Source organism: Pogona vitticeps, chromosome 6 (genome assembly GCF_051106095.1).
Source record: "Pogona vitticeps strain Pit_001003342236 chromosome 6, PviZW2.1, whole genome shotgun sequence".
Classification (NCBI taxonomy): Eukaryota; Metazoa; Chordata; class Lepidosauria; order Squamata; family Agamidae; genus Pogona; species Pogona vitticeps.
In genome coordinates, this window is record NC_135788.1 from 18013634 (window position 1) to 18034589 (window position 20956).

Consider the following 20956-nt stretch of genomic DNA (forward strand, 5'->3'; position numbering starts at 1 on the left):
TTGGATTGGGAGCATCAGGAAGCCAGGAAGATTCTACATGGAAGGCTTCAAGAGGTTTCCTGGTGCTATCAACCAGAACTCAGTGTGCAGGTCTTTCATCTTTTGCCTTGTAGCTGATCAACTATTCATTGATTGAGAAAAGCAAAACACTCAGAAGGAGTGGCAGGAAAACCCAGGATGGTTGCAAGTGGAAGACAACAACTTCTGGACCCCTCTGTATAATACTATGGAAAAGGCATGACAATTGTGTAAAGAAAGCCTTCTCTAAAAGCACCCAAGGACTTGTGGCTGGCTCCTATGGCAGATGTGCTGGTAAACTTTGGTTCTACCAATCCAGTACATGTGGCTCTGTCTCCCCAACCCCCAGTTTTAAGGTGGTTTTCCCAGCAAATTTATTAGTCAGTGATAAGGCTGGTTGTTGTGGGTTTTTTGGGCTTCTTGGCCGTGTTCTGAAAGTGGTTCTTCCTAACGTTTCGCCAGTCTCAGTCTCTTCAGATGCCGGCCACAGAGACTGGCGAAACGTTAGGAAGAACCACTTTCAGAACACGGCCAAGAAGCCCGAAAAACCCACAACAACCTTTAGATCCCGGCCGTGAAAGCCTTCGCAAATACACAGATAAGGCTGGTTGATCAATTTGTTTAGAAGCTGCTACACTAAAACATTTCTGGTTCTTCTCAAGTGGAGCTCAAATAGACAGTTGTAGCACAAGCAATTAATCCCACGTTTCACCTTTTTGGGACAAGCCTCCACATACAACTCTTAAGTTTTGGCTTGGGTAGCACTGTGTTATGCTTGTGCGTCTGCTTAGCTAAGCCACACGGGAAGGATATTTCGGAATAATACCAGCAATTTGTAATATCCTTACCATTGGTTTGTTTGCTTGCACTGCAGTAATCTTTTAAAGTTTTACTATACTGTACTAAACTCTGAAGAAATAAGAGATAAAGTCACATGTTGAACTGAGAGAGATTTCTTGCTAAGAACTGATGTGGGGTTTTAGAGTCAAAACAAGCACTGTTAAATATTGATCCATCTCTTCTAGAAGAAAATTAAGGATCTTATTTCTTTTTCTATAATTTTTGTATTATTATTATTTGCCCCTGCAGTCTTTATAACCCATATAAAATAAAAAAATCTATATTTTACAAAATAGGATCTTTTTAATATATATATATATATTTATATATTTCTTTTGTAAAATTATATGTATTTAAATACATCTGTAATGTCTGCATGTAAATTAGAAATTCTGTTCTAATAGACTAAGAACAAAAAGGCAAAGTTTCTTCATTTAAAGCATATTTTTGTGTTACACTGTACATTGCCCCTCATTTTATTGTGTAATTATCTGGGAGCAAGTCTATTTTATTTGACTACTTTTAGCATAAACTATCACATTTTACTAACTGTACTAAATTTGGAGAGTGACTCTGTGAACATGTCTTTTTCTGATTCATATGAATGCAGCCTTTTGTATATTACCTTCATGGGAAAGAGGTATTCACAAACTCAAGGGAAGGAAAAGACTTTGGAAGAGGAGCAACATTCTCCCTTTTAAATTGCACTCTACTTTGACGCCACAATATAGAAATAGATTCACTTTGGAACAAACTACAAATACATTCACCACAGTTTGTGACAACTTAATTGTCTACCTAGAGACATTTCAGAAGGGTCTGGCAGACCACATGACTATAAATCTTGCCCAAGGCGCTCTATTTCCTCAATCAGAAAATCGATGTCTTGGTGAGCTGCTGCTGGATTGGAGATAACCATGCGGAAGAAGTTAACCTTGTCTCCCAGGGGCTGATAGCTGACCATAGTGCTACCGCACTCCATCATCCGGGCTTTAATTACAGGGGCCACCTTCACAGAGTATGAAAAGCAAATAAACATTGTACTGTCTCTTCTCAGATAATTCTTTAAGACAAAGTAAACAAGTAACCAATGATGTCACTAGGGTAAGACTTCTGGACAAACATTTCAGGACTTCACTCGCCATGATGGGCAGAAACACCCTCAAGCTTAGCAGGGCTGGCAGATTTACTGCATTTGGAAGAAAATGAAGTCATACCAAGGTAAATCTGGAGGTGCAGCTGCCCATCATGATAGTCCCATGTTCAGATCAAGAGTTAATGGCTCTTAATTGCTGGGTCAGGAACAAAGCATGCTCCAATATGTTGCATTAAAACTAGGATAGCTTGCAATAAGACACTGTTCCCAGGAAAATCGATTCTTCTCTCAGTTATTGTGAATAACAACAACAACAACAACAACAACAACAACATTCATAACAAATTATTATTAGTATTAGTATTAGTATTTTATACTCTATACCAAAGTGCATTCCAAAAGTCAAAAACAGTTAAAATACAACCATAAATATAATTACAATGATAAAAACATACAGTAAGCAATTATCATTCAATAAGGTAATAAACAATCAAAATAGCTATAATAACAATATAATAATTTAAGTACAGTAATTCTATCCCAATAATTGCCTATTTTAGTCTCTTGGGGGGGTGTCATTAAATGCTATGTACATTATTCAGAGTTTGAAAGGGTTGCTTCTACGAATGACAGCTCCCTGAAACCCTAGAGGTTGTGGCTAAGTTGAGAGCACAGGGAAGATTTAAGTGAGGAGACAAAGGGTGCCAGCCCTTCCAGCCTCAGCTCCATTGCACCACTGGGCATAGCGGAGCTTGGAAAAGGTACTTTGGATTAGAGTTCTCAGAACTCCCCAGCCAACGTGAGCAGAAACCATGTCGTGTAGGGTTTCAAGGAGTTGTCATTCATAGAAGCAACCCTTTCAAACTCTGAATAATGTACGTAGCATTTAATGACACCCCCCAAGAGACTAAAATTAAGCCGATCTAAAATTTCCTACAACCCTTTCATACTTTCTAGAAGGTTTTAGCCTTGTCCTGGGGTCATAATATTATATGGTTCTGCCCTCCCACTCCATATAATTGACTGCCACTGAAGGCAGAAATCAGCAACCAACCCAGTTCTCATAATCTGTGTAGGCTTGTAAAACAAATGGGCAGACCTACCCTCCAGTTTCAAGGATGGATACTGAGGATCATCAAAGCAAAGGCACCTTTTTATTACCGGTACTTATTCGTATTAGAAATGGGCATATCTGCTACTCTCTGTCTTCTTCTCTTTTAAGTTTTACCTTTGAGAGGCGATTCATTCTTTCTTCATTATCCTCCATAATCCGTAAACTGGGTGGCACGTACCAAAAGCAAACATTTGTGTGCTGAGGCTAATAAAAGAAGAAAAACAACATATATTTTATTGTATGATTCTATGATATAAGGGCAGCTCAAACTGTAATAAAATGCAAAACAAAAAAAGTGTACTGCTCAACTAATAAAGAGAGACATGACAGTTCAGTGATAGATTACCTGCATAGATTAAATGGTCTAGAAGAAGAAAAAGAAGACTAAACTGAGTTGATACGTTGATACGTATGGATACGTTGGACGCATGAAGAGAAGGCAAGACTGCCCATCCACAGTCAACACATAAACAACAGACAAAGCAGGCCTCTTGGCCAGCTGATCCTAGTCCTCCCCATTATGGGAAGAAATATTGTATTTCTATGTAAATTGGAGTAATCATTTTCATATGTGTATATATTCACATAAATTAGGAAACGGAAACATACGAAGACTTGTGTTACATTTACGTATCTCCTTTTGGGGCAAAAGGATGATTACACCTTTTTGATGAGGTGTAAAAGATCATTCAGATTGGACTAAATGGGCAAAAGTTATAAGATAATTTCCCATGTTCCAGTTCATGTTTGGATAAGCTGATTTGTTAGATTACTTCTCCCAGAATCATCAATCCACCTGTCCTTGTTGGCTGGTAGTTTATAAGACCTGTAGTCTAGAAAGCAGCTTCCCAAAGCATTGGATTCTTCCTGCATGATGGGCAGCAGAACTAGCTAAAGAAACAATCTTTTGGTACCAAAGCTGACTTCATTATTAATAAACTCCAAGGGTGGTCAATGGTTACTCATATAGTTCTTTAGCAATTAAATCCTGTGCATGTTAATCAGAAGGAAGCTTTTCTCCATTCAATGGTGCTTTTCCTTTAAGGCAACTGTGCCTATGACATAAGCTTGAGCTGCTACCTCCTATTCAAAGCTAAAACAATGACCTACCTTTCCATCAAACACCATTTCAAAGCCTTCTCGGTTCTTTATTTTATTATACAAGTACTCGGCAAGTTCCAAACACTTGTCGATGTGTGCTTCAAATCCTATAGTGCCCTTTGGAACAAGAAAAAAAAAAGAGATGGACTGGAGTAAATAGAAGCGAAAAAAACCAAACAAACAAATGCAAAATACATCTATACCTCAAAGCAATCATTCTGAAGGAGAGAAAAGGAAATACTTCCTTGTTTTGGAACAATGGATGAAACATCAGTCACTGAAGGGTCACAGATTTTTTTGGCCTGTTACTGTACATAGCTTCACAGGCACAGTGGGAGTGACATCAGCTGCAATAGCAGACTGCTGATTAAGAGATCCTGCTTCCATTGTGGGTTGTGCATGACTCGTGTACAATGAGACTAAAAGTCACAATCTAAAATAGAAGCAGGAAATTTTTTATTTAGCAACCATCTGCTCATAGCATCACTTCCACTGCACCAACAGAGTGAAATCCGAGATGATTTGGGGCACTATTTTGAAGACCAAATTGCACAGTCATGGTAAGAATGGAATTATACTCTCTCTCTCTCTCGCTCTCTCTCGCTCTCTCTGTGTGTGTGAGAGTTTGTTTGTATACACACACACAGAGAGAGATCCATTACATAGAAGATGATGTGTATATTTAATGGTTCACACAAAGAACAGAGGTTTAACCATTTCCTCCCTTCCTGTAGTTATAATTACATGGCATCATTAGCCCCAGGAACATTTCACCTGCATCATTAGATGTATTCACCTTCCAGGAACTAATACCAACTCTCTCTCTCTTTTTCTGTGAGAATTTCATCCAGATTGCAGTGGAGAGAAAAAAATCTAATTTATCTCCCTGCCTGCTATTCATTATTTAAGAATTTAAAAGGTTTTTAAAAAAACAAAAAACAACAACAATACTTCCAACCAAAAAAAGCCCAATTAAGTGACGACACAAGGATTGATAAGTATTAATTAACTGGATGATTCTATGGGGATTCACAATAAATCATTGGAAAGGGTTGAAAAAAACTATATATAAGTTTTCAATGGTGTTATTTTACAAAGGGCCACGCCTAATTGATGTCATTCCATTTCTGTTTCCCATTTTTCCCTGGGGTGATTTTGGGCATAGGATTCTGGGAGCTGTCATCCAAAAATAAATTTCCTAAGTGTTGATCCTGTCCAGGTTTGCTTTAAAGATGGGAAACTATGAAAAACAAGTGGGGAAATTGACCAACAACACTGAACTGCAGCACATGTTAACCTGGTCACAGCCTTCTCCTTGATGGTGTATTGTTTTGTATATCTGTTGTGTGGCAAATTGTATGGAAATCTGTGTCCCTTTGTTGGAGATACTCCTCTTCCTGTTTTGGTTTTTACTCTTCTTCTTTAATGTGAAAGAAGATGACTTACCAACAGTGTTTTCTGGGCTGCCAGGTTGTCTGATAACACCCCCCAAAACACCCATCTAGTTGCACAATAAAGACTCATAAAGACTCCGATTTAGGCCTCCCTATGCATTTGATGGGCTGCATTTGACGGTGTGGATCAAAAGTCAGACATAAAATAGGGGCAATCTGATTCAAGGTTACCAGTAGGATGATAATGCTAATAAAGATAATGAAAATAAAATGAAACATGGACTGTGTTTTTTTAAGGCTGTTTTAATATGCATGGTTCCATGCATTGCTAAAGAGATTCTGGAAGAGAAATATAAAATCATTAAGCAGGAAGCATTTATTTGGCTAAGGTCCTCAATTGCAGCTAACCTAGTCCTTTGAGATTCCTGACAAATATGCTCAGAAAGGAACAGATTTTTAATTAGTTTACCCACATCAATAATATGCCTCTTTCTAATTGCTGCATAAAATGCACACAGGTGCTCTAGTCACAGTTTTGCCCTGTCTAGTTTTAAGAATTCCTACAACGAAATCCTCTTGTGTTTCTTGAAAGCTTTTAGCCTGATCACGTTAAATCGTGACAGTTAAGCTGCCAAATTGGCTTGAGCTGAAGTGCAGTGATTGTTCCATGAGATTATAGGACCTCAGCTCAAAAGAAACAACCAATTTCTTACACATAAAAATGTGGCCTGGCTATGTTTTTATCTGTGTGACACACAGAAAGCTTGCATTAGAGTGGCTTTCTCCTTATAGGCCTGTAGCAGCCATCAGCAGCTGTTGCCTAGCAACTGATTTATGACTCTTCCTCCTTCAGAGCCTAGTATAATGGCTGGATTGAGGTTGGAGTATTATTATTGACTTAAATGAGGCATGGGCAAGTAGCAGAGGCTGGTGGCACTTTGCTATCTCCTGACCTAGATCCAGTTTTGCCCTTGAAAAGGGACTTGACTCTTGAAACATGTCGCATGGGGATAACACATTTTGTTTGAGAGGGAGGCACCAGGGAGTGCTACAGTACTTGGTTCCCAAGCAAGGTAGCATATAACTTTGCATATAACTTAGAACAGTTACTTTTCTAAAACCGACAGTGGAGCTTTTTCTTGCCATTGCTGCACTGCGGCATACCAAAATTCAGTGGTGGAGTGGCTGGAACAACAAGCGTGATTTCTTGGGGTCCTGCGGTGAGCGCTGCAAAATTACAAGGGTGTGTGTGTTGAGTTTATGTAAACACCTCCACTTGCTTTCTTGGAGGCAGAAAGGAGAGGGGCAGAACCTGCTGCAAACAGGACCTGCATGTACTTATGCTTTCACCCATGGAGTGTCCATCATCACAGTGGTGACTGGTGCCCACTGGTAGGATGGAACTGAGTGGGTAGGGCAAAACAGTGCATTTATACATGTATGTATACACACAGGGAGAGGCAGGCAACCAAACAACCACATATACTGTATAGTAGGAAGGGAATCCTGGTGGAACCCTGACCTTCCACCGCTGATAAAGAGGTAGGTAGGAATGAGCTGGCTGGGGAGAACCTCAGCCTCAGGGTCGGGTAGTGCACTCTTCATTCTAATGGAACTGGCCTCCTCACTACATCATTACCTCTTCCCACCTTTCCCTTGCCCTCCCCAAAACCTAGCTTAGGATAGGGACTGTTGTGGTCAGAGAAAGAACAAGAAGTTCATTCTTTTGGTGAGGATTCTGGAGGCCAAGAGGGACAGGGGTGAATTCTGCAGCACAACTTATCAAAATGGCAGCCCCCCCCCATAGCCGGACACCCAAGGAGAACCCATAGGAGCAGGTAGCTGGTTCCAGCAGCTTTCAGCTCTTATCAGGAGCAGGTCTCATATAAAGCTTTCTATTCAAGGCCAAACCACCATAATCTCTTTGCATTACATTCACCATGACTCACATAAGTACATTGCTCCTGGGAAAATCACTTTTCTCCCCCTACTCTGAGGACTGCATGTAAGCTCAGCAGGAAAAAAAATAACCCGAGAGTGCTTGGGAGATGCTAACACCAGTTCTGTTAATCAAAATCCCGGTGGTATTTCAAACCTTCAAGAGCTGGCTCCTATATGACACTGCTGGGGAAAGCTAAGAAGGAGTTTGGGTCTATAGGTGTTCAGCCTTAGGATCCTGGGAGAAAATAGTTTTGGTTGGACTCCCCATACTTATAACTTCCAGTGGGAGTGGAGAGATGAAAAAGCAGCAGAATTCCTTTTTTTTTCACTGCAGCTCCCAGAATCACTCAGCCAGCATCAGTTGCCATACTGACTAGGGGATATTGGGAAATGCAGTTTAAAAAAAATCATTTCTAGGCTCTGAAGAGGAGGAGAAGGTTGCATTGTCAGGGGCTCATGCTTTTGAGTGGAACAGCATGGCAGTCAACCATGCCTGCTTGAGCAAGCAAAGGAGGTAAATGAAGACTACCACCATGAAATTGAAATAGTCTAGCTTTAATCCCAAAGTTCAGTATTCTTCTTATGTTTTTGAATTAAAAAAGATTACTCACTTTGGTGAGGTTTACATCCCCTACACATCATGTAAAGGCTTACCTTTGCCCTCCACATCAGCCATAGTTTGAAGACATCAACGTGGCGGCCGCATTGCAAGGCCTTGTCTCCAGTGTCATACGACAGGTCGTAGTGCTTGTCTTGTTGAAAGAGGTAGGAAGCATGCATTTGATTGCAGCTTTGCATCAGTCCCTTTAAGAGAAACGGACATACTATAAAGGGCGGATGGAACACTGCACCACTTTACTGCGACAAGAACCATGTGTGCTTGGCAACTCCCCATCCTTGACTGAGGTATGTGTGGCAGCCAAGACCCATGATCTTGAAAGATTGCCTAAGACATGGAACTTGGAAAATGTACTGTTTTGGACTGAAGCTCCCAGAAACAGTAGCTTTTGTGAGTTCTGTTAAGGACAGGATATAGATTCAAGTGCTGGCATAAGCAGCAAGAGCAGTACCTTTGAACTACATTATGAATTTGTGCCATGGCTATCACTAACATACATTCTGACCTACATAGCTATCGATCCGTTACCACAAATCCTCCAAATATTACATGAAAATGCACAATTACCAGCAGCATCTCCTCCCAAAAAACTTTGCAATCTCCAGCTAATTGTAAAGGTGGGAGTGCCTAGCAGCAGACATGTTCTTCTAACATGAACTGTTGGTGAAATATGGTGCAGAAATATACAAATGTGTCACACTAGTTGCATGTCAATAGCTAAGCTCCTTCCAGGGTTTTTCTTTATTTAGGGCATAGGTAGACAAATTCAGAGGGCTGCATTTTTGCAGTCACTCTAACCTGGGATAGAAACACATCCTTCTTTCCCAGGAAATAGTTACTACTGACATTTCTCTGATCTGCGGACTACAGATTCATTTTTTTGTTTCATTTATATATGAACTGGGTAACAAGTACACTTGTCAAGTCAGCAAGTATCCATACCTTGATATTCTCCAATCTTGATACACAAAGGTATAGCCTTTTTAGTATCACAGAGGTAGACCCTTGAGATATTTCAGGCAGCAGATCCTTGTTTAACAATTGCAAAATTATTTGTGTCTGACTAACAGACAATGTAGAGATCGTATGATGAATTTAAAGGCCAGTGTGTAAATACTACCGGAAGCAGATCTAGAGTATATAAGGTAACGAAAAAATCAAGGATATTTAAGAGCAGCCATTCTCAATAGGGGGCCCTATGGCCCCCAGTGGGCTCCTGGTATACTTGAAGGGGGCCACAAATGGAAAACCTTTCTATCCTATTTTTCTGTTCATATTGTAGCCTTGTTTGACAGTGAGCCCTAGAACCTGAGAAGAGCTCCTAAAAAGGTTGTGGCCAAAAAAGGTTGGGAATGGCTAGTTTGGAGTGTCTTTAATTGAGTAGACCCCATAGTCTAGGGACTTTGGATGGCAACATTCCATTCCCTGACATTCTGAGTCCAAAACCTGAGAATGGATTGCTTATTCAGAGTCTCAGGGACAAAGCCTTAGAGGAGGTGATCCTAGCCAGAATTACGACAAAGTATTCAGGCAAGTGGCGAGAGTCAAACTGATGGAAACATACCTCTTCTCGAACAAGCAACGCAGAGCATTGCAGAGGGACCCCCATCATCTTATGTGGATTCCATGTCACAGAATTGGCCCTAGAAAAGCAGCCAGACTTTAAAAGGAGACATTACAATGTGGGACTGCAAAGGCAGGAAATGCAAATGGCAAAATAAAATAAAAATGAGGTTTTGTAAGGTTAAAGCAGTAAGGCTGAAAATAAGTTGTGTGTGAGAGAGGTGGAGCCCCACCCAGAGGGACTGAAAATTAGAGGGTACATTGGTAGCAAGTCTTAAGTTTGCATATTCTTCTTTCTTCCTCTTTTGTACCTGTGAGGAAGAGGTCAGAAGCATTTACTTCTGATGTTAAGCAAAGCAAAGACCCCTGTGATTTACTTCCAGACTTCAGCACCATGACATCTAAACTCCACCTAGTGAAAAACAATTCAGGGTCTGGAAGCATGGCTTGGCTAGGATAGTTTGTTTTAGCTTGTCCAATATAAGAAGCCACAGTTACCTGAATATCAATATTATAGGAAACCGTGGTTATTTTAAAACTAGAAAGTGATGCCTCTGATCTCCTTCTCTAGCATGTGAGACAGGAGAATGTATGAGCTGCTAGTGCATGAAACCAAGGCTCATGGTAGCTTCTTACAAAACCATCGCTTCTCTTTATGTCTCAACTAGTTAACCTTATTGAAAACACTAACGAGCATCAGAGAAGGAAGAAATACTGGACAATGATTATTAACCTTTACTATCTGTGCAAGTAGCTTTATGATATATCTTGTTAGTGTAAACCTTTCCACAGTAATATATGTGTACAATGCTATTAAAATTATTTCACTGTAACATAATAACTGCATCCTCCCAGAGGAGTCCCAGAATGAATAATGAAAATAGCAACAATGGCTGCCGCAGCACAACAGTATAAAATAATCAATTCACAAGAAAGGTTTAAGCAGCAATCCTATAAATGCTTAATTGCAATTAGTCATTACAGGCACGTGTCTAATTGTGTTTTGCAGCAACATGCACATAAATTGTTCTTTACTCAAATTGTAAAATAAAAGAATTCTCAAGCAGCTTTAAAACCAATAACAAACTAAAATAAGAAAATGGGAGGAGGGGATATTTACACTATATAAATATGGCAATGATGGTTTGTATCTGATGTCAATGAATACAGGTATTTGCTTCACAGTTCACAGTCTATTGGCTCATCCAGACAGGACATTTATTCCCCTACATATACAGGATTGTGTTGGCAAGATCAGGTTTTTTTCCTGCTGCCTAGATGATGGAAGGCTTAAATTAGTATCACAAGTGACCAAGCCTCAAAGATTTCTAGGTTTGTTTGTTTGTTTGTTTTTTTGGTAAAACTCCTGTAGGTATTATTTTCTTTTGTTTCACTTTGTACCTGGGGCAGATTCCAGACAGCAAAAGCTTCTCCAGTTGAAAGCTGTCAATTTAGTTTACTAAAACAACAACAGCAATCCAGCAGAGAAGATCATTTCTCAACAGTTTCCTCAAGGTTTTTGAAACAGATATTTTTTAAAGAGATCAGACCTCTGAAGTAAATGAGCAGCAGATATTCCCTGCCAAGGACAAATATTGGAGGCTTTTACTTCAGTGTTAATAAACTAAAATGACAACAACCAAAAATCCAGCAGAGAATATAACTTTTAAAGCATTTGTTCAGTAGTCTTCAGTTCAATTACTGAGATATTTTTGATATTTGATAGGGGCTGATTTTCCTAGAAAGAAAAGAAGTAGAATTGTAAGAATTTTTTTTTCTAGCTGGCAAGATCAGTGTTCACTAAGCTCTACATGACCTAACAAATTTGTCTAGGTCTATGTCTTTCTCTATGACTATGTGGTTTGCATTTAACTTTGAAATGCAGGTTTTTAATATGAGTTGCGACTTAGATCTTAGTTAATTAATCTTTTATTTTGCTTTCATTTCTATAAATAAGGAGACACGGCTACATCATGTGTAATACCAAATGGTAGTAAAAAGCACTGATAGGGAAGACCATCGGACTGTCAATGCTAACAGTGAATACTCAAAACTACATCCAGAAGGCTCTCATTTTGACTTCTAGGTGTGCAGCTTTGGTACAGCTGATTTCCACAATGAAAACATGCATTTTAATCAGCTCATGTTAATCCTGTGAGTCCACATCACTGAAAGAAACTGAAGCAGAACCAAAACAATCTGTTCAGCCCATATGAACAGATTTCCATGGAAACTGCAAGGATGGGATTCTTTCCTTAGCAAAATCTAGAATTAACATTGCTACTATCCAAGTACAGTATGGATTTGCTCCTTTCCTGTATTCCCTATCACTGCCCTTTCAAAACACTACTTGTAATTAAAAAAATACACAAACATAAATAAATCATGTAGTTCCTTCAGGTTTTTCTGATAAAGGGTGATAAGAAGATGCACTGAAACACTAACATAGATAAGATAAAAGGAACTGTACCAGATTCTGTCCTAGATGAAGAAATAGCCAATTATTTCAGAACAGATCAGAATTTGAAAGTAGTTGCTAGTGATACATTTGATAGCAACATACTGATTTATTTTAATTGATTTTAATTTTCAGGAATTTAGGTGACAGTGGACAGGGTCTAGCAGTGGACTTCCACTGATGAAATTCTGGAGTCCAGCAAGGACAGGAAGTGGTATAGCTCTCCTCCACACTATGTCCCCTACCACCCACCCCAAAGTAGCTCTGGTGATCTGTGAAATCCTTCAGAGCCAGCTTCTGAACTGCACATAAGGCTATAGAAGGAGGGAAAGGGGAAGAAAATGTCATCACAATTTGCTAGTGCAATTGCAATTAGCTCAGCCACTGAAGTACGTAGTAATAAGTAATACTTCTGTAAGCCCTACCTTTCAACACCATTTAATTTCCATCTATGTTTCCTTGACATCAGGAGCCCACCGCCCCATGCTCCCTGGAAAAGAAGACAATAATCATTCACTATGCTAATGCATATTGATGCGTGGGGAGTGTGTGAATGGCTTCTGGGTCTCTAATTTGTGTCACTGAAGGAGCAACTAAAATGTGGGAAATTGTAGGACGCAGAAGTTGATGGATCAGCAGCCAAACTCCAACTGGAGGAAAGCTATGCACATAACTGCTTCTCCTTCCAGCTTGCTGTACAGTTGGTTATGTGGACTGGTCATGCCCTTGGTTTGCAAAATGTTATGTGCAAAGAGGATCCTGAGGGGGGAAGAGCAAATGTGATCATGCTTATGTGATAGCACAAGCAAACAGAAACCAATCACATATGTGGAGTTTGTGACCATGAGACATGTGCTAACCTGGGTGGCTTTAAAAGAAATACTTAAAAAAAAAAGCTTTATCAAGGCAAAGAAATGTCTTTTTGTACTTGGTAAGGCAACCTCCATGTGGCTGGATGGTGCTATATAAATAGGCAAATGCATGCAGGATTGGCCTTTAGATTGTGATTAACCAATACATGACAATTAAATGAAACCTGAAAGTATGGGGTAGTGCACATCTGAATGCTGGGAACAAAGAAAAGGGGGCATTCTTTCACTTTTCTATCCTCTTTGCCCTTCTTCTCAACCATTCTTGACAGATCCTTAAAGTCTTCCAGCAATAAATCTGCATGCACCTGAAGAAGTAGGCTGTCACTTGTGAAAGTTTAAGCCCCATAAAGGTTGCCACAAGAAATTTTGTTGCTTTTCCTGTAGGATATTAACACAGCTTAGGTCTTAGAATCTTCCATAAACTCTGCCAGAAAGCTTATTTTCGTATTAAACAGTATGCTTGGAGTAATGCTGGCTTCTTGTTAGAATGTTATAATTAGATAATCTGGTATTAATGACTCAGAGCTTAAAGACAGCAATTTCATACTTACATCAACATGCATCCAGATTTTGTACTTTTTGCAGATATCGGCAATGGCTATCAGTGGATCAAATGCCCCATATACTGTGGTTCCTGCTGTGGCACTTACTAGGAAAGGAACAAATCCCTAAGGAGTGGGGTGGGTGGGAAGAAATTAAATGTTAGAATGGAGATAATATCCTTTAGACATAAAGCCTGTTGTCTACCATCACCACTCACCCTTCAAGTCCCCTTGGAAAGTAGCCTATAGCATAGAAACTTCACATAATTAGTTCATGGTACACTAATGAGAACAGAACGATCCTACAACTATCAACAGATGAACTTTGCTACTGTGTCTCAGGAGTGGGCAATGTATGGCCTGTAGGCCACATAACTATCACCCCTGGCCATTCTAGACCCCCTAACTTCCCAAACACAGTGAAATATTGGGTTGTTTGTCGTTTGCCATTTTTATGTAATTTTCCCCAGACCTATTTTAGACCACCAAAAAAGCCTTTAAAAAGAAATAGAAATGTCATTGAGGTTATGAACATGTTGGACTGGTGCCTGAAATGGTAATAGACTGGGTGGGTGGGGGTGTCAATAAATTAAATGCGAAATCCTGGCAAGAAAGAGGTTCTGCAGGTAGGCAGAATTAAGTGTTCAACAACCTATTTTGGGTAGAGCTGCTTTCCTTATGAAAGTGTGTGTGTGTGTAGCTTTGGAATGCTCCAAGACTTCAGGTCTGGAATTAAGATTAGTATTAAATATGTATTAGATTAACAATTTGTCTAATCCATGTCTTGGGAGAAATTCTTAAATCTGAGATTTGTCATTGGTGTTCAGATGATCTCAATCTCAGTGGTACAGAGTACTTTCTGCTAGCTTCAAGCTGTTTCACTAATCATGGTCATTCCTGAGCAGGGATAGGGCTACCCTTGAGGATGAACTGGGAAATTCAATTGGTAAACAACACTGCTGCCAACATTTTAATTAGTACAACTAGGTTGGATCATGTCAGTAGTTTAGGAACTGTATCTGGGTTCAGAGATAGAAGTTGGAATTCCCCACTATGCCTTCTTGACAAGGGCTAGACTCAATAACCCATAGGGTTCCTTCCAGCTTTGAACTTCTAAGATGATGATAATGCTTTTACATTGATTGTGAAGAATTACATTGGTTATTTATTCACTTTTAAGACCAATTCAATATGTCAGGCTTTAGAGCCTTAACCTTCTCATATGATCTGATTTATATCTTTTCCCCTCAAAAAACTGAGACTCAAAGAATCTCACAGCAATATTTGCCCCCCAAAAGATATATATATAAGAAAACATTTATAGATTTGTATACATGTATAGATTTTTTATTATTACTGTATTATTATTATTTAAAATCATTCCTAGGTTATGATAAGGTAGCTATTTGGCCTTCCAGACCATTATCCCCTGTTTGAAGGCATCATCTTCAAAAAGCTGTCCAGAGATAAAGAACCATGTAGAAATATTGCTTCTGCTACTTAAATTATGGAAATTATTGCTATTTTTATATAAATCACATAATGCAAATATTTTGCAAATAGGTGGAAATTGTTGCTTTTTTTGTATAAACCAGGTAAAGCAAATATTTTGCAAATAGATGTCCCTTGTTGGTGCTGCATGTGGTCACTTTATAATATCAAGCAGGATATTTTATTCTCATTCTAGCTTTATAGGACTTGATATTGCTACTTGTTTACTTCCTGTCTTTACCCTTTCATTTGCCAGCATTATTAGAGTTTTTACCTGTAGATGGCAGCAAACTGCCAAAGGCAAAAAAGACCAAATCAATGGAATTAAGAGCTTAGCTCTTATAAATGCAATTGTATACAAAAATATAATTTTTTTTGCACTATCTATGAAGGGCTGGTGAAGTGGGATTTTATCCATGGAAGCTTACAATTAGTTCGATTTTAGTGGATCAATAAAAGTATCACCCTACTCTTGTATTTGTGTAAACTTGAACTATGTGAACTTCCCTAATTCTTTCTAGGTCGTATAAAGCTCTTCTGGTTGATGCACAATAAAACAGCCACCTAAAAAAATAATGTTTGCTTTTCCATTGTGATCTCTGCTGAATGAGTAATCTATTGATGTTATTATGATGGCTTTAATTGGATAAGGGAAGAATCAATTAGTGGAAACCAAGTAATTATTTACATATAGTTACTTGCATCAATTTCCTTCTGAGGGATAGATGAGTAACATTATGATTATAATAACAAGAAGCTTCACTCTTTTTATGGTATAACAAGTTTTTTTAATTTTTTAGTTACAGGGTTGCATCTTTACTAAATGGTGGAAGAGGAATATTGCATGGCTCAAGGGTTGGGTTATGGAATGTCTCATGAGGTTGTCTTCTGGTCTGCTACAGGTATTGAGGTGACCATCAGATAGATGTCAGGGACACTGTTTTGCACTGCAGGCTAGCTGCTGCACTATTCAGATTATCTAGACACAGTCTAAAAATAACTGTTTTAAGCCAAGACAAATACTGTACAGTTCAAAAACAAGAAAAATCTGAACAATGCTAAAATGTTAACAAATGTACAAATTTAAAATCTCAGAAAGGACTTAGAGAACCAGCATTAACATACATATGATGGGCACAAAAATATCTTACCTTCTTTCTCTGTGACAACCTTCCAGATGTGTTGAGTGATAACACCCATTGTCAACAGCTGGATAGCATGTTGGATGGGGATGATGAGTATAGTAGACCAACACATCTGGAAGGCACCAAGTTTGGAAGAGTTGCCCTAAGAATGGAAACTGTAGGCAAGAATCTACTTGCCTTCTGCTTTGCCTCAATGATTCTCCTTTCAAGATCAGATGGGATCATTTTCCCTCTGGAATACAAAAATCAAAATATGGCAGATATCAGTTGGCACCAGCCCTTTCCAAGCCATTTGATAAGATATTGGGTTAGATAATATACTATTATAGAAGAAATTCTGTTTGCCACTTAGGAGCTATTAGAAATATAAACTCAAAAATGATGTGCTGTGCATTGCTATATATGTAACCTGCCTACCTAGGTAAATAACTATATAACTTATCTACCTACCTGGGTGAGTGAGTAGGTGATAACAGATGAATTGCTTAAAAGCATATAGCTAATTGGTTAAACCAATTTGTAAGCGGTGGACAGTCTCTGGTTGGTCCTCCAAGGTTTTCTCCACTGCAGATAATGTGGTCTTATAACAATAATTGTGTGTCATCAAGCCAGTTCTAATTCATAATAACCCTCCCATAGTTTTCTAGTTATAAATTAAATGATTTTCATGTTCTTCCTTTCGATGGTGCTCTGGGGCTGTGTAACCCCAAGTATTGCACAGATGGCATGTAACCTCATCAGCCATGCATGCTCCAAGTGATCTCGGCTGGCCCCTCTCCTAGGAGGTGCAGTGGGGATTCGAATTCCAGGCTCCTGGCTTTCCATTCCAACTCACTGAACTGTACAACAAGGTACTGATACAACAATGAGTTCTGTCCTTCTTGAATGAGTCTGGTTTATGATTTATTTCAATGTTCTATTTACAACCAATGCTGTCAATTTTTTTTGTAAAGCACTTGTTTCATATCACAGCCCACTGATGTTGCCCATGAAGTGACTGATCCCCTACTCACACCATCACAATTCAAAGACTGGTCAAGAATCTTGCAGACCATAAAACATATAGTATAAGATTGACTGAACAAGCCTTGCAACACAGGAACTGCCTGTTCTGGTGTGTATGTGGGAGAGAAAATTTAGAATGCAATGGCAAGTATCATGTTGCATACCTACAGTGACATAGTGCGAATGCCATGAATTAAAGAGTCCCTTCTCAGTTTCTGGTTGCGTGCAACTCACACATAATAAGACAAAAACCACATGCAACCTGAAATTGAAGCAGTCAGTCTCTCACTGCTGGTAACATCATTCTTGCTGTGCTGGGGTAACTATGCTACAGGATTTTCATTTCTGAGTTGTAAAGTCAGAAGAATCACAGTGTGCAGCCTTCCTGGGACTGTACCATTCATATTGGGGGTGGCGAATCACATAATGGAATGATCCTACTGCCTCTGGAAAATTAGCATATCAAGAAGCACATAGTCTTGAATCCTTGTGTGCCAGAGGCTAGCATCCGGTATTCAGGAATTTGCATCATGGAGCAACATTCTATCAAGAGTTTTGCATTCAATCAAGAGATTTGTTCCCCTGTAGGCTGTAATGATATAGCCCTAGGAGGAACATACACATTATTCTACTTAATATGTATAACAGTCTCAAGGCTAAACTCCATGGTTTGCTTAGACTAGTAATGTTGTTCCATCATCTAATTCAGATAGTGTTCCACCCAAGCTTGGAGATTGTACAATTTTAAACATCTGTGTATCAGCTTGAGAAGTAATTTAGAACTGAACCTTAGCTTTATGTGAGCATTGTTTAGTGGCCACCTTCTTGCTGTCATTAGCTTTTATAATGGAACACAATACTTTTATGTCAGTAACATTCTTTTTTAATCCAATGATCACCCACATAAAACACAGATTTGAAAGTTCTTCAGTGAGATCTGCTGAAAACAAGACTTAAAACCATTCCATACAAGCTCTTTCTCCATTTTTTCCCTCCCCCCTTGCTTTTATAGATTAATTCTTCCCATGGTGATAAAGGATTGGCTTACCTTTCATCACACCTGATTAAAATCACACTGTCAGTACCAATTCCTAAGGCTGCTGCTCCTTTCTTCACAGAAAAATGACTCTGAAAAAGCACATTGAAAGTACAAACATAATGGCTATTATGCTGTTAACAAGGGCTGGTTCCAAGACATCCTGATCAGGATAGAGTGCAATGAAATGTAAAACCAGGCTTATCCAATTCCATGTCTTTTTGGTCTCACCATTTCCATTTTCCACCCTTCCCCACCACCATAGAAACAGATATCATAGATAACCCATCATTACAGCTAAAAGCACATCAGATTTCAAAAGAACCCTGTGCTTAAGGACTGTCCTTCCCCAAAAATTTGCCACCTCCTGAGGAAGAGATAGCTCTTGCTATAACACTCCTATAGAATCAGCTCCTAAGGATTTTCTCCTATTATTAGGGGTTATCCACAAGAACTATTTCCACCCTATGTGTATACACACATACGGCACAAAATAACACTTCATGCAAATATTAAAGTGGAAATCTTATGTTTTAATAAGTCTTTGAAGTACCAAGTAAGACTCAGGCTGGGGCCCGGGATACATACTTAATCACTGCTCTTACTTATTTTTCCCCATCCTGTTGATCTGATTGTGTTACTGTTTTTCAAACGATGAGATGACATTTAATATTTTCTGAATGGAAGAAGAGAAAATACTACTATGAACTGGTAGCAAAACCCTTAAAAGCTATGTGAACCAAGAAGTCTTAGAGCGTTTTTCTGTACTGCATAAGTTAAGGAAAGGATATTGAATACTATTTTAACTGTTGTAGCTCCATCTTACAGAACCTTGGAATTATAGTTTTGTCAGGTACTTAGAATTATTTGCTAGAAAACTCTAGAACTATAAGGCAAAAGAATGTGCCAAGGCAATTGTAAGTACTTCACAAAACTGTAAATCCCTGACACTTGGAGTGATATTAAACTGCTGTAACTATATAGCGTAGACAAACTGTTATGTTCAAATGTCATATTTCATGTGACTAAATCAGATGCCTTTTAGAAGCAACTTCTATTATGCCCGAAACCCATATCTGCAATACTCAGCTATAATACCAAACTACCTTACAGATCTATTCAGTCTAAAATTCTAAGTATTGTTCTGATGGTCTGATGTTATGGGATTGCCAATTTTACTGGAATTAAATTGACATTGGATTTAGATTTGTGGTCCAAATCCCCATTAGACCACAAAGCTCACTGGGCTATCCTTATTCAGGCACTATCTCTCAGTCTAACCTATCTTGGATTTTTGCAGCAAGGATAAAGCATGATGTGGGGATGGGAAAAACAATGGACACTGAGGTACGGATAGGAAGGCAGAGGTATCCCAGGAGGAAGCAGAATTAATATCTCTTAACTAGTGCTGGGAAACACAGCTGATCACAAACTACTTTGGTCCTCTTTCCCCTTTCCTTTGTGGAGAAGGTGATCTTCATAATTAGTGATAGGAGACTGCAAAGATTCCCTTCAATGTGAGAATAATAGAACGCCTTAAAGGAGGGACAGGAGTTGCCTGCATGAACAACCTCCACTGGGAAGTTTAGGCCAATGGGCCAGAAGTTCTTCTCCCCTGATGTACACTGTCCTACACTCCTTGGAGGAAGGGCAGGATAAATATATTAACAATAAAAACCTGCAAAGATTACCAAAAGTTTGAAATACATACATGAATCAGCAAGGAAGTTTGTCCGATACTGGAAAAAAAGTGACTTTATATTCCCCCTAAATGGAAACCTTATTAGTTAACAAAAATTGAGAGAATAATCATAACAAGAGGAACACCTACATGCTCCGATGTGAAGGCAACCAGTCTTGGAATAGCTGCCATTCCTTTCTCCTTAACTTCTGGGAACATCTTGAAACGTGCAATCAACATAGCATACATGTTAGATATGGCACCACCTGGAGTCCACAGTAACACACTGTTACTTCTTCTGTTCACAATTGCATTGCTTTAAGTACAAATAACATTTGTCATACTTTCTTTGCAAGATGGGTTTTTCTTTTTTATTTAGAAGACACTGTCTAATCTTTGAGGAAGAAAGTCCTTCTTGCATTAATAGTAATGATTGTGTGCTGTCAAGTCAATTCTGACTTATGGTGACCCTTTCCAGGGTTTTTAAGGTAGAGAATACATAGAAATGGTTTACAATTCCCTTCTTCTGGGGGTATCCGGGAACTGTGCAGCTTGCCCATGGCCACATAGGCTGGCTCTGTTCCAGCCAACATCTTGCATTATTACAGTGGTTTAGGTATTTGGCTGCAAAGCTAGAGGTTGGGAGTTTGAGTCCCCATTGTGCATCCTGGAAAAGTCAGCCTGTGTGGCCTTGGGCAAGCTGCACAGTCAAAGGGCAACCCCAGAAGAAGGGAATGGTAAACCGCTTCTAAGTAGTCTACCTGGAAAACCTGGGAAAGGATTGCCACATAGTAAATCCGAATTGACTGATGGCACATAATTATATTATCCTGCATTATTACCCCACTCATAATTGAATGTATGTTCCCAATGAATGTTTTCACGTTAAAAAACATCAACAGTTTAGACATGTCAGAAATGGGAAGATTCTGTTGCATCAGCCATTCCTTCCTCTCCTTTTTAAATCTCACAATTCTCTTTGTTTTAGATATTCCCCTCCTGAATTATGCTGTTAGCATCCTTAACCTGCAGTAAGTGAG

The 20956-nt window shown here is 39.1% G+C and overlaps 1 protein-coding gene and 1 long non-coding RNA gene across 2 annotated transcripts in view; one reads left to right on the forward strand and one right to left on the reverse strand.

Annotated features, from left to right (window-relative positions):
- Positions 1 to 326: 326 nt before the first annotated feature.
- On the forward strand, positions 327 to 722 carry LOC144583809 (uncharacterized). The gene is made up of 2 exons (XR_013537768.1): positions 327 to 410; positions 622 to 722. It is a non-coding gene; the product is annotated as an uncharacterized LOC144583809 (long non-coding RNA).
- A 340-nt stretch (positions 723 to 1062) lies between these two features.
- Positions 1063 to 20956, reverse strand: part of GAD2 (glutamate decarboxylase 2) — a 40900-nt gene continuing 21006 nt past the window's right edge. The window contains exons 7-16 of the mRNA XM_020801451.3: positions 20067 to 20182; positions 18248 to 18327; positions 16372 to 16426; positions 13568 to 13684; positions 12570 to 12634; positions 9688 to 9766; positions 8159 to 8308; positions 4179 to 4286; positions 3183 to 3272; positions 1063 to 1867 (exon numbers count right to left, since the gene is read on the reverse strand). Coding sequence (XP_020657110.1) covers positions 1694 to 1867; positions 3183 to 3272; positions 4179 to 4286; positions 8159 to 8308; positions 9688 to 9766; positions 12570 to 12634; positions 13568 to 13684; positions 16372 to 16426; positions 18248 to 18327; positions 20067 to 20182 — 1034 coding nt within the window. The 3' untranslated portion in view covers positions 1063 to 1693. The remainder of the gene's footprint in view (positions 1868 to 3182; positions 3273 to 4178; positions 4287 to 8158; positions 8309 to 9687; positions 9767 to 12569; positions 12635 to 13567; positions 13685 to 16371; positions 16427 to 18247; positions 18328 to 20066; positions 20183 to 20956) is intronic.